This window comes from Myodes glareolus, chromosome 10 (genome assembly GCF_982192425.1).
Source record: "Myodes glareolus chromosome 10, mMyoGla1.1, whole genome shotgun sequence".
Taxonomy (NCBI): domain Eukaryota; kingdom Metazoa; phylum Chordata; class Mammalia; order Rodentia; family Cricetidae; genus Myodes; species Myodes glareolus.
The window spans coordinates 15749844-15776290 of record NC_142035.1 but is presented as its reverse complement, the minus strand read 5'-3'; the positions used below and the strand labels follow the sequence as shown (position 1 = coordinate 15776290).

The following is a 26447-nucleotide window of genomic DNA, read 5'->3' as shown; positions in this document are numbered from 1 at the left end:
AGAAGGAATTTGTGGAATGGAATGAACACTCCCCCTGTGAGAACATGTTAAGGTCACAGGTATGCAACCAAGCAGGAGGTGTGTGAATCAGCACGTTCCAGTGTAGCGCATCCGAGCACGTCAGGCTGGGAATTCTAGTTGAATATGTGCTCAGATTTTGGATTACACGGATGGATGGTAAGTCTGTGTAGCACTGTGATTGATGTGGAGGGTTGCTACAAGGCGGTGTGCACACAGCCGGTCTGAGGGCTTGTGGGAAAATCACAGTGGAGATGACTTAAGTCTGTGGGTGCTGTCCTGGGTCAGAACTGCAAGGAAAAGTGGGATCAGGTAATCGAGGTTGGAAGAGAGGAAGGGGTGTGAAGAGGCAAGACCCCTCTGGTGTACAGAAAAAGAATGCACAGCTGTCCAAGGTCGTGTGACTAGTGAGGGCCATGAACAGAGAAGACAGCAAGTTTACAGAGCAGAGTGAACACTGAGAAGTGTGTGTGTGTGTGTGTGTGTGTATGTGTGTGTGTGTAAGAGTCTTGTGTGCAGGCATGTGTCTTTTGCCTACATGAGATAACAGATGTGACAGTGTGCAGACAGGAAGTCAAGTGCCAATAGTCCCATGGAAGTGACATTATGAATGTACATGGAGTTCTGAGTGTGCAGGGCCACCTGAGTGTAGTATTTTAATAAATAAAGCTCGCCTGAAGATCAAAGAGTCAAACAGCCACATTAGTCAACCATAGAGGCCAGACAGTGGTGGCACACACATGTAATCCCAGCAGCCACGCTAGTTAGCCACAGAGGCCGGGCGGTGGTGGTGCAGGCCTTTAATCCCAGCACTAGAGAGGAATGTAAGGTGAGATGAGACTTGAACTCACTCTCTTTCAGTCTGAAGATTTCATAGACGCAAGAGCTCTCTAGTAGCTTGGCTGCTTTTCTTTACTGATCTTCGGGTTGAATCCCATTATCTGTCTCTGGGTTTTTATCATTCATGCGACAGTAGGCACCCAATGTTTGGGGTATAAATTCACAAAAAAGCCATTTGCCTGTGACTTTTTAGCCACCGTGGACCAGAGCTGCACGTGGGACTCCAGCCCCACCCACTAGGCTTCTTCTTTTCCCCAAAACCTCTGAGTAAGTTTGGGATTTTCCTGTTGTAGCCTCTCTGAATCAGCCTCCAGCTGCCACCCAAACTCCAGAAGTGCCTGGGCTCCAAACGCCGCAGGATTCACCCATCCTAGATTGACACATGCTCTTTCCGAACAACCCCCTGTGCGGGTTTTCAGACAGCCATCTTTCTTCCCCCTCCCCCACTCTCTCTCTTTCCACTGTGGTTTGCAGGTTGTCCCTGAATCCCCTTCTCTGGCTGCTGTCAGACTAGGTAGCTGCCCTGAAATCCAGTCAGGCCTTCACTGCAGCACCGATCAGCCTCACATCTTCACCAACATCGTCGGCAGATTTGGTAAGACAATGGGGAATTCTTAAAGGGAGGGGGAACTAGTTCAAAGAGGGAACAAGTACAAGGCTAGGGCACTTGTGGGTGGGCTTGTGGGCATCAGTCAAATTGAAGCCATGGAAGACCCAGTGCATGATTGGTGATATGTACAGGAGAGGCTGGCAGCCAAGGGCCCATGTGGATACGTGTAGTCTGGCTCATAGGAGTGAGTGGATATCAGCAGGTCACTCAAGTCTTGTACAAGTGGAAAGGCATATGTCTCTAAGGACTGCCTCCACCCTTGCTGTGTGACCTTAGCCAACTAACATGACCTCTCTGTGCCTCAGCTTCTCTATCTGTCAGAAAAAGCGATCACCTCTTCATTCACAGGGTTCAGGCTTAAATGAGTCTCTAACTCTGGAAAACTGAAAGAAAAAAATATGGGCTTGATGCGGTGGCTCGAATAAGTTGTGCCGGTACGAAAGGTCACCTGAGCTCTGTGAAGAAGCTGACACAAAGCTACTCCCACCCTAACCCCACAGCTCCACCCCACGCTGGTTCCACACTGATGACATCATCTGGTGCTTTATCACCCCTGTGTGTGTCCTGCTGACCACCAATACTATCCCTGGCCCCGGTTCCCGATGTCAGCCTGGAGACATGCACACATACCACACGTACACCACACACACACACACACACACACACACACCACCTTCTTAGTCTTTCCCACGGTATCACTGAAAGCCAGTCCTCTGCCTCTACCTCTTGAGCTGCCACGCACAGCGGTAATGTGACATCAATGTCACCGCCCTGAAGAGGCGAGTCAGAGCCTTTGCTGCATCTTAAGAGTCCCTCTGTGTGGTGAAGGCTTGGTCTCCAGCATGGCTGGATTCAGAGGAGGAGCCTTGAAGGGGCGGGGCCTAGTCAGAGGTCATGGGGGTGTGTCCTTCCTCCTTCCTCTCCCACCATGACGAGCACATCACAATATAGACCTAAAAGCAAAAGGGCCACCAGACTGGGGACAGGAACATCCCCCAACTAGAACCTTTCAAACCTGCTGCAACCTTCAAGATGAGAAAGAAGGGCAGGACATGTGACCTAAAAACCTCTTGCTAGGCCCCGCCCCCTAAAGGCTTCATGACCAACATTGATGGCTTTCATTTAAGTAAATAAATAAAACAAGGATAATTCATAAAACAAACAACAACACCCAGGAGTGTTTTTGAAACAGCCCACCAGGAAATATGTGAGTGGATCTAGAGTCTGGCCCCTCTCGGCATCCTCACTTGGACTGGGTGGCACTTAGAGCCTCTGCTTGCCATACTCTGCCAGCAACTGGCAAGCGCATCAGAGGGGTTCTGTCCAAACATGCGAACAGAGCGCCCCATTCTGGCCCTGCTCACTCCAAGGACCCACTCGATCCTCCCTAAGTTCGTCCCCTCCACTCTAGGCTTAGGGGCTTCTTGGGTGTTCCTCGTCTATACCAGCAGAGGTCCTCCTCAGAACCATCTCTGCGTGCCCTTCCCTCTGACCAGAACGCTCTTCCTTCAGGTCCCCGCATGGCCCACTCCTGTCCACAAGTCCTCACTCCTGCCTGATGGAGTGATGGACTGATGTCCTGCCTTCCCACGGGAGGTTTCAATCCCCGTGTTTACTTCCGTCTTCCTCGTAACATATATAGACAACAGACCATCTTCTTTCTCCTTGGTGCATTCCCCTTGCTGGGAGGAGCTCCCCACGGGCAAGGAGTCCCGTCTATTTTGTTTACTGCAGAGTCCTCAGCGCCTGGAAGAATGAGGACTAGAACCAGACACTTAACACAAATATTTTGTGCGACTGGATGGAATGTGTCTCTTCTACAACTTTTGTCCTCTTTTCGCTTTAACTGTGAAGAAAGCCTGGGGCAAAGCTAAGGCTCGGCAAGGATGGAAAACACAGAAGATGACGTAGCTTGTGTGTCACCAGCGTTGAAGCTCCATACCTAGCGACATTGCTTCTGCTTCTCCAAAGAGGAGGGGGCTCAGCAGGCAGCAGGGAAATGGGTGTGAACCGGGCAGTGACCCTGGGAAATGGGGGCAGAGAGGAGATCTAACCTCCAGCTTGGAGAGGTCTGTGAAATGGAATCCGGCAACCTACCTGCAACTAAAATTTGGCCTGAGACGAGCTGACAGGGTCCCTTTAAGCCCAAGAAAACCTGAGACCGCGACAGAGAACGGCTCTTGGCCACCAGTTGGGAATGAAACAGTATGGCTATATTAGGAAACTTACAGACATGTAGTACGAGCCACCAACACCCAGGGGAGATTGATAGTGACAGGGCCCTGGGAAGGAGGATAACACTATGGAAGGGCCATCTCCCTGTGTGTCTAAGGCAGGGCGGTTCTCCCTGGGGACAGGAGGCCCACATCTGCAGACAGAAGCTTCCCGACAGCTATGTGGCTGACAGTGCCCTGGGCCAGAGTGCCCCCTCAGCTGCCTGGCCAATCCTTGTCGGGCATCCCATTGTTCTAGCGGGCCCACCGAGGTCCCCAGCAGCCACACAGCCCAGCATGGCCACCTCAGTTTACCTTGTTCTCTAGCCACTTTTCTTCCTACCTCACACCTTTGCCTGTACTTCTTTTTATTTTTCTTTTGGTTTTGTTGCTGCTGTCATTGTTTGCTATAAGGTCTTACTTACTATACAGACCAGGTTGGCTTTGAACTCGCAGAGATCTGCCTCCCAATTGCTGAGGTTAAAGGCAGTGTGCCACCATGCCTAGCAATGTTGGGGGTGAGTATTTATATTTTGTGCATATGAGTTTTATTGCCTGCATGTATGCTGTGCGCCATGTGCATGCTGTGCCAACAGAGGCCAGAAGAGGGCATCAAACCCCCTGGGGCTGGAATTACAGAGGACTGTGAGCCACCACGTGGGTACTAAGAATCAAACACTGGTCCTCTGGAAAAGCAGCCAGTGCACTTAACCGCCAACTCTCCAGCCTTCTTTTGTTTTTTGAGACAGGCTCTTGCACTATTGCCTAAGCAGTCTTGGAGCTCACTATACAGCCCAGACTAGCTTCAAACTCCTGGCAATTCTCCTGCCTCAGCCTCCAAATTGCTGAGGTTACAGCCATTTGTTCTTTCTTGGCCCTCTCTTCTCCTCCCTCTCCCAAATCCATCTTTGATATTTCAAACTTGAACTTACATGTGAAATCATCCAGGGAGAGTTCTGGAGCCCCTTCCTCAAATGTCACCCAAGACACCCTCATCGCCTTCTTAAGGTTCTCCCCCAGTGCCGGGAAATAAACATGGTGATTGGTTCCCTGTAAGCCCTTCCTCCCCTGTAGGGCTCCAGCTTCCAGACAGAAAGGAACAGCGTCGAGATCATTCCCACTACGGACCCAGCATCCTGCATAGTTCCCAGGTCCAAAGAGGCCACTGGCAAGCAGCTGATATCCAACTCTGTTTTCGTGACCACGCTGTTAGGCTGGCCTAGAAACAGGATCCACATTCCACTTTTTTCTCAAACCAGGAAGAAAGAGGCACTATAAGCAACTCTATATTAGCTCTAGATTCAGCAGTACGAATCCTGGGAATAATGGGCGACCTGGGAAATATGGTCATGGCCATAACCGTGGTGCATGTCTCTCTCCCAGGCAGACCGAGCCTGCTCATCGCCCTCTCCCTGCCGTTGCTCTTCTCACATAGTTTGGAATAGTATGATTTCCAGCCTGAGCCTCATGTTAAGAGGTTCTGAAACCCACCTTAGTTACTTAAGCCTGCAGAGCCCATTTCTGTCCCTCTGTGAAGCAGAAGTGATGAGACTTGCTTTACTGACTGCCCCTGAGTATTTGTACAGGGCCATGAACTCATTATTCCAGATACCAGAGATCCAGCGGTGACCGAAATAGACATTGTCTCTGTCCATGAGAGTGTGGACTCCAGTGTCAGGGATGGATCAGAACCTTCTGGCCTGGGATTCAACTGGTCACTCACACACACATACACAGACACAGGCACACACACACACACACACACACAGCAGTGGTCCAGGGGGGAGGTGAGACCCAAAGTCTAGCTATAGAGTGGAAGGCAGTTGACTGAAGGCTAGAGGAGGCGTGTAGGAGGCAGCTGGCAGAGATGGCACCCAGGGAGTACTCTGTAGGGGCTGGAGGGCAGGAAGCGTCCCTTGAACACTAGATCTTTGTGCCCCCTGTGCTGGGGATGGAACCCAGGTCATGTGTTGCTAGTCGCATGCTCTAGCACTGAGCTACCCCTACCCTGCAAAGGCCAGCTTTTTGGCAGGTCAGAGTCTTTGCTCAGAAATGCTGGCCCAGAAAGGATTAACTGTAAAGATGAGCCAGAGCCAGGAAGGACAGAGAGAACCCAGGAAGAGATGGAGGCCAGCTCGGGTTTTCTGCCTTCCCGTGGTCTCACATAGGAAAGCTTGTGCTCCATTCCCAGCACTGGGTCTCTGCTCTCGCTGTTCCTTCTGCCAGGCACAGCATGGGTCCCTTGTCTGGATAGCTCCTCTTCCTTCTGATGTCCGCACACGTTCCATTTTCTGAGGACCTTTCTCCAGTCACTAAACCCCCATGTCCTTCCACTTTCCTTTTAGGTTGCTTTTTGCTCTTGAACACAGCCACGGTTGAACTCAGATCTACTTAGAACCCATGTTCTTACTAGCAAGGCCACATGTGCATGCCCACATACATGCTCAGCACACAGCATAATGACTACATATAGAAAACACACAGCAGACACTGCCAAGTGGATTGAAGGCCAAGTGGCCTTAGATGAAACTCTGAATTCCTTATTAAGACAGTGATAGACCTTCTCAGGGCTCCTGAGAGTCTTATAATGGTCACTGTAGAGATTTCACCTCTCAACAAATGTGGACTGCCCTTACTCCACAGAAAATACACAATTTGAATCTATAGTGTCCCCCTGAAGGCTTGTGTTTTGGGCATTTGGTCCCCAGTGTAGGGCTGTTGGGGAGCGGGGAGCCATTAGGATGTGAGTCAAGCCCAGCCGGCAGAAGCATGTCACTAGGTTCAGGGCTTGCGGCTTACACCAGGCTCCCTAGTTCCTACTCTCTGCTTCACGACCCACTGAGAAGTTAGGAGTCTCTGCCACTCTGAACTCCACTGTGCCTTGTCCACGATGATGGTGGAACCCTCTGAGACCATGAGCCAAAGCAAACCTTCCATCCTTAGGTTGTCTCCTGGGTATTTTATCATAGCAATGAGAAAAGTAATTGAGAGAGAAAATGACTGAGACAGAAGGATCCCTCAGAGGTGACACGCCCTGCTAACACCAAGACAGTTCCAAGCAAGTCAAGAGGGCTGGTGACCCTAACTCTGGGTGACAAGGGCGCTGACTTTGATTTGCTTGTGAGCCAACTCTTTAGGAAAAGCAAACACACTTTGATTTGAGCCATTTGTCAGTTGCTAAGGTGTAAATACTCCCTCCGTGGCTGGTCAAGCTACCCAGGGTGGAACAGTTACTTTGAAAATTTCCTAAAACCATGCCCAGGGGCTCTCCCAAGCCAGTAAAAGCTGGCTCGGTGCCCATATTTAATATGCGATCTTGGGTGCATGGTTTCTGCAAACATTGCCACCCACACAGCTACAGACAACCTGGTGGACATAAAAGTCTCTGAAAGTCCTGACTGGAGCGAAATTTGGGGAGTCGGTCATCTTGACTAAGGATACAATCTACCTGGCCACCTCTGTCCCATCCCATGCCCATCACTGGCATTGTTCATCAGCCATGATGCTGATACTAACAGGGCCTGACTGTGTCCCTTGCCACATCTGTACATCACTGGTAAGTTAGTGTTGTATGGAATCAATCTGCCTTTAAGGATAAGTGTGGCCACTGGGCATGGTGGTGCACACCTTTAATCCCAGCACTCGGGAGGCAGAGGCAGGAGATCTCTGCGTTCGAGGCCAGTGTGGTCTACAGAATGAGTTCCAGGACAGGCAGGGTTACACAGAAAAACCCTGTTTCAAAAACCAAACAAATATGTAAGTTCTCCTTGCAGAGGGATGATCTCAAAAAGGCTCTAACAATGAGCAACGTGTCAAAGGCCACACAGTCAGGCAGTAGCTCAGCCAAGACTAGAAAAACAGATTTCCAGCTTAGCTCTCTCCTGTCCTGTTGTCTTTAGAAAACTGGGTGACACAGAACAGGAGGAAACAAGGAGGGGACGTTTGGGACCCTGAGTCTAGATTCTGGGAAATGTGTTAGGTTTAAATCTCAGATGCCCCTGCCCTGCAGATCTACAGGTTTGAACACCTGGTCCCTACAATAATGCAGTGTTAGAATCCAGGTGTGGTTCAGCCACAGCACCTGAAGTAACCCTTCCCTCGCCTCTTGAGGTTACAGACATACACCTTGCTGAGACAGTGTCTGTTGGTCCCTAGGGAACAGACTTCCTGATATCAGTGACTCTCACCAGAGAAGTGAGCTACTCACATCAAAGAGGGTGTTGGTGGTCACACAAGCTGTTCCTTATCCCCTTCCCTGCCTCCTGCCTGGGAATCAGAGAGTCTGGGTGTTGGACTTGTTGTTAGGCATCTCACAAAAGGATGAGAGACTCCCATTTCTGCCATGTGTGCCTGGACTTCCTCCCTTCAGAGCTCTCTGTCTCTGATGCTCAGAGGTCCCTGCCAGGCTGTTGTCTGTCTGTCCGTAGCATTAATACCGTTTCTAATAAGCTCCTTCCTTTCCCCCTATCAGTTTATCTCAGTGTCCCTCTTGACCACTTGCCCCATCCCAAGCCTTCCAGCCCCCAGCTGGCAGTGCTGTCTTAGGTTTGGGGACTCAGCCAGTGGATGTCGGTTGCTTGAGATAGGCATTGCTTCTGCAACCCCTGCTTCCTTGATTTACCAAGATGTGAACAAGCCACTTGCACCTGGCAAACTCCCACTGCCACCAGCCAAGCCACTCCAGCTGCCGTGCCATCTCCACCACGATGGGCTATTCCCTCTCAAACTGTGAGGTTCTGTCTGTTAAGTTTCTTCTATCAGGTGTTTTGCCATGGTGAGAGAAAAGTAACTAATTTTGCACCTTGGAGATGTCTTACTGATGGGGGATTTTCCTTTGTATGCTGTGATTACCATTAATGAATAAAGGAGCTGCTTTGGGCCTATAGCAGAGCTATAGGGGAACAGAGCTAGGCGGGGGAAACTGGACAGAATGCTGGGAGAAAGAAGGGCAGAGTCAGGGAGAAGTCACAGAGTCGCTGGAGATAGACATTGGGAACTTTATCTGGTAAGTCGTAGTCACACGGCGATACACAGATTAATAGAAATTGGTTAAATGAATATAAAAGTTAGCCAATAAAAAGCTAGAGCTAATGGGACAAGCAGTGATTTAATTAATACAGTTTCTGTGTGATTATTTTGGGTCTAAACTAGCCGGGTGCTTGGGAACCAACAAGCAGCCTCTCTCCTATATCTTACCATGTCTACACAGACACACCTTCTGTGTGTTACAGAGGGAGCCCATACACTCACTGCAAAATACCCAAGCAAATAAGTAATATGGACAGGATCTCCCCAAGAGAGATAGCTGTAGCAACACAGGTCTTTCCTAGCCATTTGTTTGCCCATGAGAGGTGGAGCAGAGTTCACAGTTCACCACTCGGCCACAGCTCGTGTCCCTAAGAATGGACAGAGCAGGGTAGGCACACAATGAACGCTGGCCGATGGCTTCAGCACTCTTAGCATCATGCCTTTGTTTCCTTCCCGTGTGAGTGTACGTGGTCGATACTGATCTCTGTATTCTGTGTCCACGGCTCGTGCATTCCATTCAATCGCCCCTTGCTGAGCTGAGCATCTGGTCAGTGTGAATGTTTCCCCCAGAACAGTCCTGAGGCCTTGCTCTCTGCCTCACTTGCAAGGCTGGCACCGCAGTCCCTTCCTTGGTTTCCAAATGCCACCATCCATCAAAGCTCCACAGTCTCTGGTTTCCTGGGATCACCAACAGACGGCCCAGAGTAGAAGAGCTGGCAGCTTTTGTGACAACTCCCAGGAGCAGGGTCAGGTTGCAGTCACAGATGCCAAGTCTCCTCAGCCTCCAGAGCTCTGCCACTCCCACAAGCAGGGCTGCTGCCCCTGATGACACCCCATAGCTCGCACAAGAAGCCGGGGATTAACTGGGCAACACCGGCTGGGTGCTGACAGCACAGGACCCGTGGTCTGGGTGGAAGCCCCTGGGCCAAGCCTGGGTCAGCTCGACACATTGAGGGCTGCCAGCAACACTGAAGACTGTAGACTAGAGAAGGCTGGGTACGTGGCGGGTGGGGGGTGGACACGGGAGAGGCTCTGGGTTCAGAGACAGGCATCTCTCGCCCATGTGCCAGACCTCCACCCTGACCCTCACCCCACTCATGGCTGTTTCTCCATAGCTCACACAAACCCTGGAACATCATCTCTGCCTCTCTCATTCCCCCTAGATGCTGTATCCTCAAAAACCCTGCCTGTCCCCCCTCACAGCGCCACATCTCACCACCTCAGCGATGGTCATCCAAGCCTGCTCACCTGTACCATGACATTCTGACCGCATTAAACACACTAATGGGCCCAACACTGCCCTGGCCCCAGGTGGCCTTCTCCTAAAGACATCCCACGAAACCAAATCAAATCCTGTCGCTCTTCAGCTTTGGGAGGCTGCAAGACAGCTTGTGGGTAAAGCTGCTTCCTGCCAAGACTGATGTCCTGAGTCCAGTCGCTGGGCCCCACTCAGCAGGAGAGAAGTGACCCCGACGATCTGTCCTCAGACCTCCACACATGCACCGCAGTGCGTGCACACCCACACAAAATAAATACGGAAAACAGAATAAGGGAAAACATCTGTTTTCTTTTTTTTAATTTTTTTCTGATTTATTTAACTTTATTTTATGTGCATTGATGTGAAGGTGTCAGATCCCCTGGAACTGGATTTTCAGACAGTTGTGAGCTCCCATGTGGGTACTAGGAATTGAACCCAGGTCCTCTGGAAGAGCAGTCAGTGCTCTTAACCGCTGAGCCATTTCTCCAGTCCCCAACATCTGTTTTCTTATTCTTATGATGCTGACAGTGGAATCCCAGCCACTAAACCGAGCCTGTCACTTTCATTGTCTGCATTTTTCTAAGAGCAAAAGCCGAGTTCTTTCAATGACCTACATGACCCTGCACAAAATGCCCCCTCATCATTGCTTTTCTGTCAGGAACATTACAGGGACACCATGTCCTTCTATAAATGTCCCATCAAGGGGCTGCCCTGTTCGTCTGCCCTGCCACTGAGGGAAGTTACACATAGTTGGTTGGTGAAGAAGGGTCAGGAAGGATTCCACCTTAACTGAAATCCAACAGCAGGAACGCAGCGCCTTCCAAACAGCGCGACCTGTGACTGCATACACCTCAGACCTGTCCCTCGGTCCACTCATGTGTCTCCCCCAGTGGTCAGTTAGCATGGGTTCAGGCTCCCTCAGGTCCTAGACGCTCATCACTGCTGATAGGGAGAGCCTAGGAGGTGCTAATGCCCCTGGATGGCTTTGTGAATTGTTCCCCCACCCACACCTGGGCTCTCAGCCCTCAGCAAATGTCCCTTATGTAGGAAATAGAAGTTACACAGAAGGGAAAGAGAACAGATTTCACTGCCTTCCTACCCTGTGACCCTGGTTAGAGGGGAGATAGGAAGGAACAAACACAGCCCTCTGGCCTATGATAGGAAGCATCCTGCCCCCCTCACCCCACACTCAGCAGGAGTCCTCAGAAAATGAGACTGGACATTCCTTACAAGGGTGCGGCAGAGCGGAGCTGGGCTGGGGAACAGCTGCTGGGGGCACAGAATTAGCAACCCCTGGAAGTCAGCAAGCCGAGCGAATCCCCAAGGCCTGCCTTGGACAGGGCACATCTGCTGAGGCTCGGCCAGTCGGATACATGAGTCACGGAAGAAAGGCACTGAGAGGAAAGATTGCGTCCGCTTTCTCATCTCTTTGAGGGGGCTCACCCTGCCCGGAGGACCCAGATCATACCCAGTTCATACGAAGCTGCTCAGACAGCAACTTAGCCCACTGTCACACTGATCCCTGGCTGTGAACTGTGACATGAGACTCTTGAGACGAGGTTAAATTATGCTGATTCTACATTTGAAATGGAGTCACACCTGGTTAGGGCCCCGTCTACCCTGGCAGGTCACAGGGCAGAACTGAGCCGTCACCATCTTAGCTTATTAAGTCTTCCAAAGGCAGAGGCTGGTTCTCATGTTCAAAAACAGTGTCCCAAAGGCAAGAGCTATGATGGAAGCTAAGCGAGTTAATTCACTCTGGGGGAATGGAGGGCACCACAAGAAGGAAAGGCTATGTTCCAGCATTTTCCTGTGAGCTGGGCGTTACACTAAGGGTCCGACATTTATCATCTCGTTTCATTGGCTCAGCCGTATGTGCAGAGAAATGCTAACACTCGTGGTGGGAAAAGAGAAACAGGAGCTCAGAGAGGTTGCTTGATCTCCACACTGTTAGCAAGTGGCCTCGCTGGAGTCCAAACAGCCATCTAGATTCACTAAGCCCCTGCCCCCGAGAGCCTAAGCACCGCAGGTCTCCATCAGAGTCTCTTAGAATCCTTGCACTTTGTTTTCAATAGCAATCAAGAGATTTTTCAAATTAAAGGCCCTGCTTGTAAATCTGAAGGGCAAAAAGAGAGATTTGTTGAGCAAGGTCAGAGGATTCAAGGTCAACATGACATAATGACATCAGCGCTGGAGAGCTAGCTCAGCAGGTAAGAGCACAGGTTGTTCCAGAGGACCAGAGTTCAGTCCCCAACACCCACGTCTGGCAGCTCACAACCGTCTGTAACTCCAGTTTTAAAGGCTCCAATGCCTCTGGCGTCTTCAGGAACCTGCGCTCTTGCCCAGGCCCACAAACTGACATTGTGGTATAGGTGTGTACCTATACCTGATTAACAAAATAAAATCTTTCTAAAAAGAAAAAAGAAAATAATTATCTTTCCATAAACTAGTATCGAATGATTAGAAAAACTAAAATTTAAGGTGCCATTTACAGTCCCCCCCCCCAAAAAAAAAGAAAGAGAAGAAATACAGGGCCAGCAAGAGAGCTCAGCAGCTTCCGGAACTTCCATAAAGTCTGACAAGCCACATTCAGTCCTTGAGGCCTACATGGTGGAGGAGGGAACTGACTCTGACTTATACCTTACACATACATGGTGGCATGTGTGTGTCCCTCACCTCAGTAAATTAAAAAGAACTCAATGATGCCTTTATAAGATGAATGTATGGGCATAACATTTCCCAAAACCGTGGACACTGAAACATGGGGATATAGACCATGGCCATGGATTAGAAAAATCCATGTTACCAGAACGTCTGTTGATTCCAGCTGACCGGTAAATCTAACACATTGCCAGTTGAAACCCAGCTGCCTTTTGTTTTAAGAAACAAAGGCTGATTTTGTAATGAATGAATGAATGACCTGCAACAGCTGAATATTGGCTAGGAAGGTTGGAAGATTTCCTGTAATTCGGAGGCTCGCCATAGGCTACGTACAGCGGCACACACCTGTGACCACTGCCTTTGGGACGCTAATAGCCCGGGCTACATATTGACTTCCCAGACAGCTGGGGCTACATGGTGAGACTCTACCTTAAAAGAAAGAGTTTTTTAAAAAGCCTTGTTATAAAGCTACCATAGCAAAAGCAGGTTAGCATTGTCAGGAATATAGACAAATAACAGGGAGGAATACTCCTTTGGGGCAGAAATGAATAAACAAAGAAGCTTAACTCGTGAGAGCACGTGCTTCGGGCTCAGAAAACGTGACCTCTCGTCCTGCTCAGTCCTCTGCTCCAGCAGATCCATTGAGCCTGCATGTGCAGAATCCATTGGACTAAATGAGTTTAAGTCACTAACTCCGAGCAAGAGAAATGAAATAAACAAGAGCAAACTGGGTGCTGAGTGCAGCAGCTTGGGCTCAGGCTTCAGCTGTCAAAGATATATGCGGCAGCCTTATCTTTTCAGAGTGTGGTAATAATAATAATAATAATAATAATAAGAACACATGACAAACCATCTGAGAGCTTTACATAAGGCAGAGCATCGCCAAATGCCCCCCAACAAGGTAAAATAAGAAAGCCGCCACGTGCCGCAGAGAAAGCAGAATGAATGATAAAGAGTGTGGGTTTCCCTTCTCCATTTTGGTCGATGTCCACAGGTAAAGAACAGCAGTGCAAACACGAATCTGACTGCGGTGCTGTAATCCTAGCAGTTCCAAAGGCACAGGCTAACAAGATGCCTTAATCCCTAACTGATGCACATAAGGCCCTTAGCATAGAGCTTGGTACACAGTGATGTGGGGAGCCTGCCATCATTCCTACGGTCACGGTGAGCGTCACAAGCATTTGACCTTGCAGGGGCACAGGGAACCTAACTGAAAGTTCTGCTGCAAGCATTTGGAGAGCTGTGGGTGATTCTGAAGAGGTCTAGGAAGATGCTTAAATTGCTAAGATACTTGCTGTGTAAGCACAAGATCCTGAATCGGGATCTTCAGCTCCAAAAAGCCAGGTGTGGGGGCACACGCCTGCAACCATAGCTGGTCTTGCTGAAGCGGGAGCTCTGAGTTCAGATACAGACTGTCTCAAAAAAGCAAGATGGACAGTGACAGAGGAAGATACTCACCATCATCTATGACCTCCGTAAGTGCGCATACAAACATGTACACACATACTATCCACGTACATAGAAAAACAGACAAAAAATTTTGAAGGAGCTGAGGATGGTTAAGCCTCACTAATGTTTTGACTAAGTTTAGAATCCCCCACAAGACTGAGGCTCATCTCTGGGTGTGTGTCACTCAGAGCATTTCCAGAGAGTTAACTGAATGGGGGATGTCCACCCTGAATGTAGATGGCAACTTCCCGTAGACTGGGAGCTTTGGGGATAAAAGAAGCAAGGAGAAAGCCAGAGGGTGCTGAAGCTCTTTCCCGCCACTTCCTGGTCTGTGGTGTGGAGAGCAGGCTTTCAGCCACATGTTCCCACCAGTGTGAACTTGGTCACACCTTCCCTGCCATGATGGACTGAACCCCTCTGAAACCGTGTACCAGAGTAAAGCGCTTCTCCCTTAAGCTACTTCTACTAGCTACTGTAGCCACCAAGACACGAAAGTGGGTAACACAGAGTTTGCTTGGGGCCCCTGAGTCAGTGTCACTGGTCCTGTCTATTTCTGTGTCGTTGTCTATCATCTATTAAAATGCTTTTTAATGTCCAGCAGTGGTGGCGCAGGCCTTTAATCCCAGCACTCGGAAGGCAGAGTCAGGTGGATCTCTGAGAGTTCGAGGCCAGCCTGGTCGACGGAACAAGTTCCAGGACAGCCAGGGCTACACAGAGAAGCCCTGATTCAAAAAATAGCAAACAAACAAACAAAATGCTTTACAATGACACTTCATTCTTTGAAATAAATCGTGTTTCAATTATTTATTTTATGTGCACGCCACAGCATGCACATGGAGGGCAGAGGACAGCCTGCGGAGTCAGTTCTCTCCTCCCACCACGTGAGTTCAGAGGATCAAAGCCAGGCCAGTGGACTTGGAAGAAAGCACCTTTACCCACTTTATCACACTGGCCAGAATGTCTCGTTCTCACTTGTTATGACTAAGCCTCACCTCTACTTCTCATTAGCCAGAGGACTTGGACCTATCTCAGTTTCCTCATTTTCAAAATGCAGTAATAACAATACTTCCCATAATGTAACACGGCCATGTCTAGTGCCCAGGACAGGATCTAGCACATAGCAAGCACTGAAAAATTGCTCACTAATATTATTTTCGGTTTTATGGAAAACAATGAACCTTGGGCCACGTCTTTCCACTGTATACTTTGTTTACTTGTTTGAGATAGGGCCTCATGTAGCCCACGCTGGCCTCTAACTAGCTATATAGCCAAGGATAACCTGAAATCCTGATCCTCCTGCCTCTTCCTCCTGAGTCTGGCATTACAGACATGTTCCTGGCTCTGCTGCACACTTTGATCCCTGAGTTTATTTGTGCATGAGATTACTTTCTGAATCCGATAATTATCTGAGAAAACCTCTCCCGGGGAAAGTACAGGTTGTCCACTTGAATGTGCACACACCTTCTCTGTGCAGGGTGTTTACGGACCTCTAAGGCCAGGCAGTGGCCCTGGGGGTCAAGAGTTTCAGAAAGCAAGGCTCACAGCCCAGTGGGTGGCTTTCATCTGTAATCAGCACTTGAGAGATGGAGAACTTCAGAGTGAGACTGTCTCCAAAGCAGAGACAGGGAAGGGATGGAGAAAGGAGAGAAGGAGGAAGAAGAGGATAAAGATGAGGAGGAGGAAGAAGAGAAGGAGGAGGAGGAAGAAAAGAAGGAGGAAGAGGAGGAAAAGAAAAGGGAGAGCCAGGGTCCCAAAGGGTCCTTCACAGAGTCTGTGGGTCTCCTGGTGGGAGCAGCCTGGCAGTCAGGCAGTGAGTTACTTCTCCAGGACTGGGGTATGTGCATGGGCTTTAAATCAGCAGCTATTTTTAGCTTTGCTTTATATGGCCAGGGAAGGAATGAGGGCTATAGCAGGGGGAGGGCACCAAGAGGCTCCAGTCCAGGGGCCTTCCCCACCCCCAGTCCTTCCCATGCCAGAGCTGAAGAACTTAACCTTCCATCAAAGCAAGGCTTGGGAGAGAGGGCGGCTGGGTGGAGGTGGGAATGGCAGGGCCTTCAAAGAAGGTGCTGGGCAACTTGCTTTAGAATAGTGACTTTCAACCTTTGAAACCATGACACTCAGTAACAAACACTCTTACCACAAGACACAAACAAACACGGATGTTTTAAAGGCACACAGGGATACAAATGTGTGCCTGTGCATTATATTTATGCACATGCATGTATACATATATAGCCTTAACTAAACTTTTTCCCAGGAAATGATGCTTATTCTTGTTCTCTGGGAAAGACTCCAATCATTTCTGTTCTATACTTACCATTCTTTCAACCCGAAAAGTGGAGCTCCTGACCGACTAAATCGATCTGTCTACCAACAAACAAACAGACCGTCACCCCCAGTCTGGAAAGTTCATGTCTGCATTGGTTTAGCCGCCAGTAACTGCAAAGCAAGGCAGCTTCTCAATATCCCGGACAAGATGCAAGCTTCAATTCTCTGTGGAGACTGAAGAGCGACTTTCGGGCCTCCTGCATTTGTGGCCTCTGTCCTTTCAACCAAGAGTGGTCCAGCTCGCTCAGGAACCTGCAACGGGGCTTAGCTGACCACTTACTCCGGAAAGTCCTCCCGAATGCTCAAGCCTCAGCCTCGGGCTCTAGTCCCTCTCCTGGCCCTGCCTAGCACTGACTCCTGTGACAAGCGGCTCCTGTCACATTCCTGGCTCGATCACTCTGTCCTTTCTACACTTCCCAGTAATGTGTAGTGCTTGCTTTGCAAAATACAATATATGCCTATTGGATGAACTGACAATCTTAGTAGTAACAACGCAGCTAACATGTACCGGATTCTGTCATTTTCCCCATGGGACGCAGATGAGGGGGCAGCCTCGCTGGCTCAGTGGGTAAAGGCCTCTGAACCGGATAATGTGAATTCAGTCTCCAGGTCCTTCACCACAGAGAGAGAAAACCAACTCCCACAAGTTGTCCTCTGACCTCCACACATGCTGTGGTGGTCACATATGCCTAACTACCCCCCACCAAGTAAATGTAATGATAATAGTTTTAAATCATATGAGAGATTAGGAGTGACTCATTCATGGATGAGAAAACTGAGGCCCGGAAATCATCCACTGGGGCAGGGTCACACCTGGCATTTGTCTTGCCCCCACCTGCTCCTCATTTTATTTGTCCACATTCCTCATGGTGCCACCCAAGAGAGGGCAAGGGGCAAGTCCTTAGCAAACCCTCATGGGACTGATGACAGGTTGATTAAAGACATTTTCCGAAGCAGCAGCCACATCTAAATTTGGAGGGTTACGCCTTGCATGTGGCTTGGGAGAGAGAACCCAAAAGATTTCCTGGGTTCCTGGATGTGGGGCCATCTCCCTGGGAAGGAGAAGGCTGGACAAAGCAGTGCGGCTGGCCTTCAGTCCATCCGACTTCAAGAACTCCAGGACACACTTCGGTTCAAACTCAGGACCCATAAACCCGGGCCACCTAGCCTATGTCCGCAATTCCAACTTGCACGCCTGCCTCAGCCTCCTTGTTCTTCAGCCATGCTGAGTCTGGTCCCACCTCAGCCTTGGCATCTCCACTCTCTGCTTGAAAAGCTCTCCTCGCTAGTTCTCTCCCACCTGCAGCTGAGGCAACTTCATGCAACCACCCTCTTCCTTCTCTATTGGTAAACTTGAGAAAGTGTGTGTGTGTGTGTGTGTGTGTGTGTGTGTGTGTGTGTGTGGTTTCCCTGGTTTTCTCCTGTCTCCACTAAGCAGGGCCTTCTGGAGAATCTTGTCTGCTCCCTGTCCCAGTCCCTAGCACTAGGTGTGACACCATGGCAGGTGGCTGGTGCCGTTGACTGCAGAAATGAATAGGCTTCCTCCTTTTAGACATGTTGGCAGGTCAGCCCACTATATCCTGTGCTCACCTCAGCCCAGCAATGTGTGTCCCTGTGAACCACATCCAGAACTCCAAGCTGCTGGAAAGAGAGAAGAGCCATAGGAAGGGATATTTGGGCACATACCTGCTGTGCACCTTTGTGCACAGATGACAGACACTCTAGACACACGCACGCAATGACTGTGTCAATTTCATGGCTGGGAAAACTGACACTTGCTCTCTGCCATTCATCTGATGCCTAGAACCATGCCCAACAGAAATGTCTGCTGAGTTGAACTGCACTGAGTTGGAAGCTTGGTGAATGACTCAAAGTCACCAGAATTTGTCCTCGATTTAATCCAGTTCCATCAGGTTTACAGAACTGTTCTATGAAGCTGGAGGGACAGAGTTGAAGGCTGCTCCTCACCCAGGCATGGACCTATCCTGCCCCTCAAGATGCTCTCAACGTGTCTCAGCTTGCGCAAACTCACCCAGGGCTCCGCTATCGCTCGGCCCTCCTTCCCTGCTCCACACTCAGAAGGCCCTTTTCCCATATCTGTCTCAAAGAAGAGGAATAAATTGTAACTACAATACTCTCAAGTGGTTTCTCGTGCCAAGTATAATTGTTTTCTAAAGAGTCACAGCTTTGTGTCACACCACACAGCAGGGAAGTGTCGTGGAAGTACCCCAACCAGAGGAGCCACAGGGCATGGGGGTGCATATCTACTATCCCAGCTCTCCAGGGGCTAAGGCAGGAGGATTACAAATTCAAAGCCAGACTGAGCTACAAAGTAAAATTCTGTCTCAACATAAAAGATTTCAGGAGTCAATAATTGTTTTCTGAGAGTAAACAGGTAACTGTTTTATGAGCCAATAGTGGGCAAAGATGAAGGTGCCTTATGGAGGCTTTCATCTACTATTGGTGTGTTATGAAACATTTTTCTTTAGTTATTCTTCACATGATTATTGATGTAAAACAGTCTCATTTCACAATATACACAAAGCAGGCCAAGTGATCTCTATAATTCGCTCATCCCTGATTCCTTCTCTTCCTTGCTTTCCCCCTTTCTCCCCCCCTCCCCCCCTTCCTTTCTTGTCAGGGTCTCACTATGTCGTCAGGCTGTTAGACAGTGACCCTCCTGCCTCAGTCTTCCAAGTAGCCAGACTATAACATGGTACCAGTAAAGCACTGAAACCCCTAACATGCTTCAGGTTTTCCTGGGGAGTGTGTTAAAACAGCTGCTGTTGCTTACAGAGGGTCTGCCGAGCCCTGAACTTGCATCTTCGCCTGAGGGTAGAAGCTGGTGCTGTCTGTTTACTGCCCAGATTCTGAATACCAATGTCGTGAGTGTTCCATTGTAACTAAGTCTTGGGTAAGCGACATGTCCTCACTGCAGGTGAAGTAAAGTATCTGCACTGCCATTTTCCAGTGCTCTTTCGCCTCAGAGAACTCTTCTATATTTCTTTTAACCATTATGCCCCCCGAGCCTCTTTAAGTTCCCTCTCTATGGCACAATCCCCAACTCCTACTCCCAAGATCACAGATCTGCCACCAAAATCTAGCTCAGGAAGGGTGTCCTGAAAAGTCTTCCCCTCGCCACTATTTTCTACCGCCACCCTTTGACATGTTTGTGTGTAGTGCTTGCCTGTCTGCCTGCCTATCTTTGAAGGAAGAGTCTGTGTCCTGGTCCTCTTTGTACCTAATCATTTGTGTAACAACTGACAAATAGGAAGTCCCACTGAAACATGCATGTGGGTGATGGGTGGGTGGGTGGATGGATGGATGGATGGATGGGTGGATGGATGGGTGGGTGGGTGGGTGAGTAAATGGATGGGTGGGTGGGGTGGGTGGGTGGATGGATGGGTGGGTGAGTGGATGGATGGATGGGTGGGGTGGGTGGATGGATGGATGGATGGATGGATGGATGGATGGATGGGTGGGTGAATGGGTGGGTGGGTGAGTGGATGGATGCATGGAATGGGTGGGTGGATGGATGGATGGATGGATGGATGGATGGATGGATGGATGGATGGATGGGTAAAGAGCTGCTGGTTGAATGGATGGATGAGTTGATGGGTAAATTGGTGAGTAGGATGAATAGATGGATGGATGGATGGATGGATGGATGGATGGATGGATGGATGGATGGGTAGATGGACAGGTTAATAGCTGCTGGTTGAATTGATGGATGAATAGGTGAATGGATAGTGTGGGTGGTTAGATGTGTGGATGAATAGATGGGTGAATGGATGGTAGATGGTTAGATGTGTGCATTGGTCGATGGATGAGTGGATGGATGGGTAGAAGAGTTGGCGGATAGTTGGGTGGATGGATGGGTAAATTAATGGTGGGTGGTTGGATATGTGGGTTGGTGGATGGAATGATGGATGGATGGATGGACGGATGGATGGATGGGTTGACAGAGAAATGGATGAATATACACTCTTATGACATACCCTGTGAACATAATTTTCATAGCAAAGTTGAGGCCAGTCCCCAGATCCACTAAAACACAAGCTAAAATCTAACTGTTTACATACCTAGAAAGTGACAAGTGTCTGATGAGTGTATATTTATTTGACAGCCTTGGACTAATCATTCCTGTCAATCTTCTCAATAACCCCTTTTATTGTCCCATCTTTACCGATAAGAATATAGATACAGCCAATTGTAGCAGCACAGGGTTTTAATCCCAGCACTCAGGAGGCAGAGGCAGGCAGATCTCTATGACTTCGAGGACAGCCTGGTCTACAAAGTGAGTTCCAGGGCAGCCAGAGCTATGTAGAAAAACACTGTCTCGAAAAAACAAAAACAGCAACAAAAATACAGAGAGGCAGAGTAGCTTACCCAAAGCCACACAGCAAATATCACCTAGACCATCTATTTCTTTGCCAACTACCCCATTTTTTTCCCGTCGCCCCTTCTGGACCCCACTGAAGCTTTACCGGGTCAACTGGGCTCACCTCCATCTGCGTAGGTCTCTGTGCCATAGCCGTCCTGTAGGCCATTGTTCCAAGTGCCCTCGTACTTGGCACCACTGCTTGAGCTCTGCCGGATTCCGTAGCGCCCCTTGAAGCCATGCGTCCACTCCCCTTTGTAGAGCCAGCGCCCCTTGGTCTCTATGCCAAGCCCATGTCGTTTGCCCTGGCTCCAGTATCCCTCAAAGGTATTCCCACTGGGCCAGGTGTAGACGCCCGCCACTTCAAAGCCAAAATTCCAGGAACCCGAGTATTCGCCCTGGCCCTTGGGGCCAGTGCACAGTCCGTGCCCATGTGCCTTTCCCCCCTCCCAGCCCCCACAGTACGCTCCACCATCGTCAAAGTCAAAGCGGCCCCCGCTCATCTCATCCTCACTCCTGACACCGGCCCGGTCCTCCAGCTTGGGCCGTTGGGGTACCTGATGGTCTCCAGGCACCCTCAGGCTGAGCCCCGAGACTCACCACCGGGTTCCAGAAGAGGGGAACAAGCAAGATGCCCACAGAGGCTGAAAGAGACCAAAGGCCAAGTCAGCAGTGGGGGTGCTGGTCAATGCCATGGTTGGGAGGCCCCCTTAGTCATCCCAGCAAGGTTGCAACTCGCAAAGGAAGTGGACAGAAGAGACTTCAAGTTCCCACAAAGCGTCCCAGGTCCAGCTTCCATGGAATCCGGTGTGCCCTCCTTAAGAAGAGCAGAGAAAGGAGTAGCCGAGTCCTGTCTTTTCAACGCGGGGCAAGTCCCGCATTAGCAGCCTAGCCAAGGCTGAATTCCCGCTGCCCACCCTGAAGCAGCCGCTGGCCCCCTTCTCATCCACCGGAGTGGGCGTGCGGCTCAGATCTCCCGGCTGCCCCGCCCCTTCTCCAGCCCTGCCTTCCTCCCAGGATAGAAAGGTCAGTGTTGCCCTAACAAGGCCATTGGATCTCAGAAGCTGCTCCCAAAATAACCCCCTGGCTGGCCCAGCCTCCTTCAGAGCCGGAGGGAGGGGGGCTTCCAATCCGCTGGGCCTGTAGACCCAGGCAGTGGCCCGAGGACTGAGCAGGAAATCTGAGAACTAAGGGACAGCCGCGCCACTTGGTGGTTTGCCTTCTTGTGGGTCTGAGCTGCGTCCCATCTGGGAGTTCCCAGGATTCGCAGGCAGGAAGAAGAGCGTGAGACCAGCCGACTACCCTATCCCGAACCACTTCATGTCCGCCAGATAGCAGAGGGGGGGTGACAGAGATGGGGCCCTACAACTTTTAGCATGCCATGACAGGACCTGGGGCTTCATGGCCACTGCCAACCCCATTAAAGAATTCAGTGACCTAAAGAGAAAGGAATGGGGGAAATGGTTGCACATATGCCTTTGAAGGCAGAATAGAACTCAGAGAGGAGAGAGTCTAGCCACAGTCTGAAATCCTCCACCTGACCCCACACCCAGCCCAGGTACCTGGGGAGAAAACCCTGGTAGAAAGGGGCTGGGGAGATGGCTCAGTTGGTAAAGTGCCTGCATGCAAGTGTGAGGCCCTGAGTCAGATACCCAGAACCCACTTTTTAAAAAGAGAAAGAAAGGAAAGGAAAGGAGAGGAGAATGGAGGGAAGGGAAAGAGAGGGAAGAGGAGGGGAAGAGGGGAAGGGAGGGGAGGAGGGGAGAGGAGGGAAGGGGGGATGGGGGGAGGGGAGGGGAAGGGAGGGAAGGGGAGATGGGAGGAGAGGGGAGATGGGAGGGGAGGGAAGGGGAGGGGAGATGGGAGGGGAGGGGAGATGGGAGGGGAGGGGAGATGGGAGGGGAGGGGAGATGGGAGGGGAGATGGGAGGGGAGGGGAGATGGGAGGGGAGGGGAGGAGAGGGTAGGGGAGGAGAGAAAAATAGTGGTGACACAAGCCTGTAATCCCAGAACTGGGGAGGTGGAGACTGGCAGGTCCCTGGGGCTCACTAGCTGGACAATCTAGCTTAATTGATTAGCTCCAGGCTACTGAGAAACACTTTTTAAAAATTGGGGGTGACCCTAAGGAATAATACCCAAAATTGACCTTTAGCCTCTACACACACACACACACACACACACACACACACACACACGCACACACACACACACACACACACACACACACACGGGAAGGGGTGTGTGTATCAGTCAGTCAGTCCAGCCCTTTCCCATCTCACTGAAAAACACACACACTTCCACGAGCAGAGAGGAAACTGCCCTCCCCTCTGATCTCTTGACACAGGATGTGGGCTGTGGTGGAATGAGATTCACTTAGAAGCACCCGAGATCATTATTTTTGCAGTATCCCCCTTCCCAAATTTGCTTTTGCTCCAGTATCCTAAAGGGCTAGGCTTCATAAGGCTCTTGAGGCAGGAGCAAAGGGCTTGGATGGGTTTCCATTACCCAGGTTCCCACCAACCGCCGGTAAGAAGTAAATGTACAAGACAAGGAAGACACGGCAAGCCCTAGCTGGGTCCTGGTGAGCAGGAATAAGTCTGGGAAGGGTAAACACCACCAAGAAAGAATTTGAAGTTGGGTATGTGTATGTGTGTGCATGTGTGTGTGTTCGTAGTATGGCTGGAACGGAGGAAGGTCAGAAATTAAAAAAACACCTGAGGCCCAAGAGAGCATCAGACTGTTGCCTGACTTCAACCACGTCTATCTGACGTATTTCCAAGTCCCATGATGGTTTTGGCCACTGAACGTCACTGCAGACATTCCCTGCAGTGTTCTCTGGGCAGACCGTGTTCTCTGCCTTCCTCTCTACTGATAACCAGTTCTTGTGACTCGGTTCCTGCTAATTGCTGGTTCTCATGATTATGTGCATGGCCACCGACCTTACAGAGTCCCTTTAGTGTCCCCACAAACTGTCATATCAGCCAGGTGCCTGGCACCCTGTCCAGGTAGCCCTTCAGCCTGCCCAGGCAATTTCCCACTCAGAACACTTTTCCCATTTCTTTCCCAAATTCTTTCAAGCTTGGCAGTCACTGAAAGAGGAATGAGCATTCAAATGGAAAGAAGCGTGGTGGGTGCCTCTAAGTGTCCGTCAGTCACTGTAATGATGATCTACGGTTAGGTGTATTCCAGGAGGGGTTCCATCCATACACATTTATTCCTGCTCATCCCAGTAGCTCCCTGTGATAGATCCCTTCCAGAAGAATCGCCTGCAGCCTAAATATTAAATACCCTGACTTTGAAGCACGCTCTCCATTCCTTCAGTATCACCCTGTGGCTTTGCCATTGATTGACCATATGACTAGTAAAGGAATACTTTGATTTTGTAAAAACAAAATTCAGATTGCAGGATTTGGCAGTGGCATTATTGGCACTCAGCCGTGGTTGAGCTTTCAGGCAAGCTGTGGTTTCCCCCAACACACATAATAAAAAAAAAAAAATTAATCCTGTGAATTTTGAGAAATCACGCCCTCTTGTGGCTATGTGTGTATTATAATATTATTTAAAGCAGTATGGGGTTGGAGAGATGGCTCAGTTCAAAGCAATCACTGCTCTTACAAAAGACATGGTTTCAAGTCCTAGCTCCCACCTAGCTTACAACAATCCCTATGACTCCAGTTCCAGAGGATCTGACCTTTTGGGCACTGCATGTATGTGGTATACAGACATACATGCAGGCAAAATATTCACACATAAAAAACATTTTTTGGGGAAAAAAATCTGTCTTCCCAAGATTTCCACCACTGCCTGGCTCTGTGTTGTCAGAGGCAGTCAGTCACACCCTTCCTCATCTTCCTTCTCCGCATTGGGCTGCCTCCAAGGGAGCCCCTGGCGAGGGAACCTGAGAAGAGGCAGGACCTCTGAACTTCGGAAAGCCTGAGAAGGCCCACCTTCTTCCCTGGAGCCTTTTGGCATAGCGGCTGGGTCAGCACCCCTCCCCAGTCTGGCTCCTCCCAGACCCCTGTGCAAAGCAAGGCTTATCTTTGTTCTACTATATAAATACTTGTTATGTTCACGTCCCACACTGGCCCGCCCATGCCTGCAGAGGTGCTCCTGTTTCTTTACATGTGTGCAACTGAGACCTCCCTTGTCACAGCGGCTTTCTCAGCTGACCTGGAGTACTCACTCCTCCTTTTGGTTAGCCCACTGCCTCAACAGGCTCCTGCCCGGTTCCTGACCATTGTTCCTTGGAAGTCCCAGAACTTTTCTTTTTTGAGACAAGGTTTCACAATGTTTCCCTCGAAATTCTGGGTTCAAACTATCCTCCTGCCTCAGCCTCCATAGTCGCAGACTACAATTGTCTAGTACTGTGTCTTGCCCTTACTTGACTGTATGTATGTCTGTACACTCACACGTGTGCTTTACCACTTAGTTAAATCCCTGAGCCCACTTTTGTCAATTTTTAAGTTGCATCTGTTTCTTTGTGTGTGTGTGTGTGGTGTGTGTGTGTGTACACATGTATACGGCACAGTGCATGTGGAGGCCAGAGGATAACTTTCAGGAGTTGATTCTCTCCTTCTACCCTATGGGTCCCAAGGACTTAGGACTTTAGCCTCCGTGGCAAGGAACTTTGCCCCGAGGCATCCTGCCTGCTCCTCTGATATACTCACTGCCTAAATGTTCTGTTTTCATGACTTCAAAAACCTTTTGATTGTGTTTTGTTTTTCAAGACAGGGTTTCTTTGTTTAGCTCCGGTTATCCTAGAACGACCAGGCTGGCCTCAAACTTAAGAGATTCACCTATCGCTGCCTCCCCAGTGCTAGGATTAAGGGTGTGTGCCACCACTGCCCAGCAAAAATCTTTTTTTTCTTTTTAAAGTAAATTGTTTATTTTAATTAGGTCTTTCTAGCCGTTTCAGGCCCCCCAAAAGGGCAGAAAGTACAGCATCCACACAAACTCCCCCTAATTTCTTCTAAGATCTTATTTTAGCATCATTTAAAAGAATCCATATCCTGGTAGCTACTAAATTTGCCTTTCCAGCTGTGCCCCTCCTCCTGCTTTCTGTAATTATGCAAGCAACCGCTCAACTGCTCTACATATCTAAGACAAGAACAAAACCAAATTCCCAGTACCCCCTTCAAATCTGTGCCAGCTCTTAACTTCTTAAAAGCTGCCAGAATATTCCTAATTCCTCTCCTCACATCCTTGAATTAGGTCTCTCTACTGTACGTATAAAATCCAGAACATTCTCCTGCACTCAGCTGTCCAGTCGCCAGAAACTACAAACCTCCCTCCCAATCATCCACTCAGTAGCCAGCATTTGGGTCCCCATGCTGCAAGTCTGTAACCCCAAAACTTGAAGGCTGAAAGCGGGAGTAAGCCTAGGCCACTAGGCCCAGAGTGTGAGACCCTGTCTTCAAACTTGTCTCTTCATGTCTCTTTCCTTTACACACCCACCAAATGGCTACCTCACTCACCAGGAGCCAAAGCTTTTCAAACTACTGGTCCACAAATTGACCCCCCCAGCTCTGATCTCACTTGCTCGAGCAACCTATAGATTCTAGTAGTTCTGTCTGTTGAGTACTCTTCCTCGGCTGCCCATTATGGCTCACCGTGATTCCTTCAGGTCCAACGCTACTTTATCCCAAACACTTCTAGGTCTGAA

General features: G+C 49.7%; 1 protein-coding gene across 1 annotated transcript in view; it reads right to left on the bottom strand.

The window, feature by feature from the left end:
* Positions 1-22018, bottom strand: part of Jph2 (junctophilin 2) — a 65191-nt gene extending 43173 nt beyond the window's left edge. Inside the window, exon 1 of the mRNA XM_087911043.1 lies at positions 20911-22018. Within this exon, the coding sequence (XP_087767169.1) occupies positions 20911-21289 (379 nt within the window). The 5' untranslated portion in view covers positions 21290-22018. The remainder of the gene's footprint in view (positions 1-20910) is intronic.
* Positions 22019-26447: the final 4429 nt, after the last annotated feature.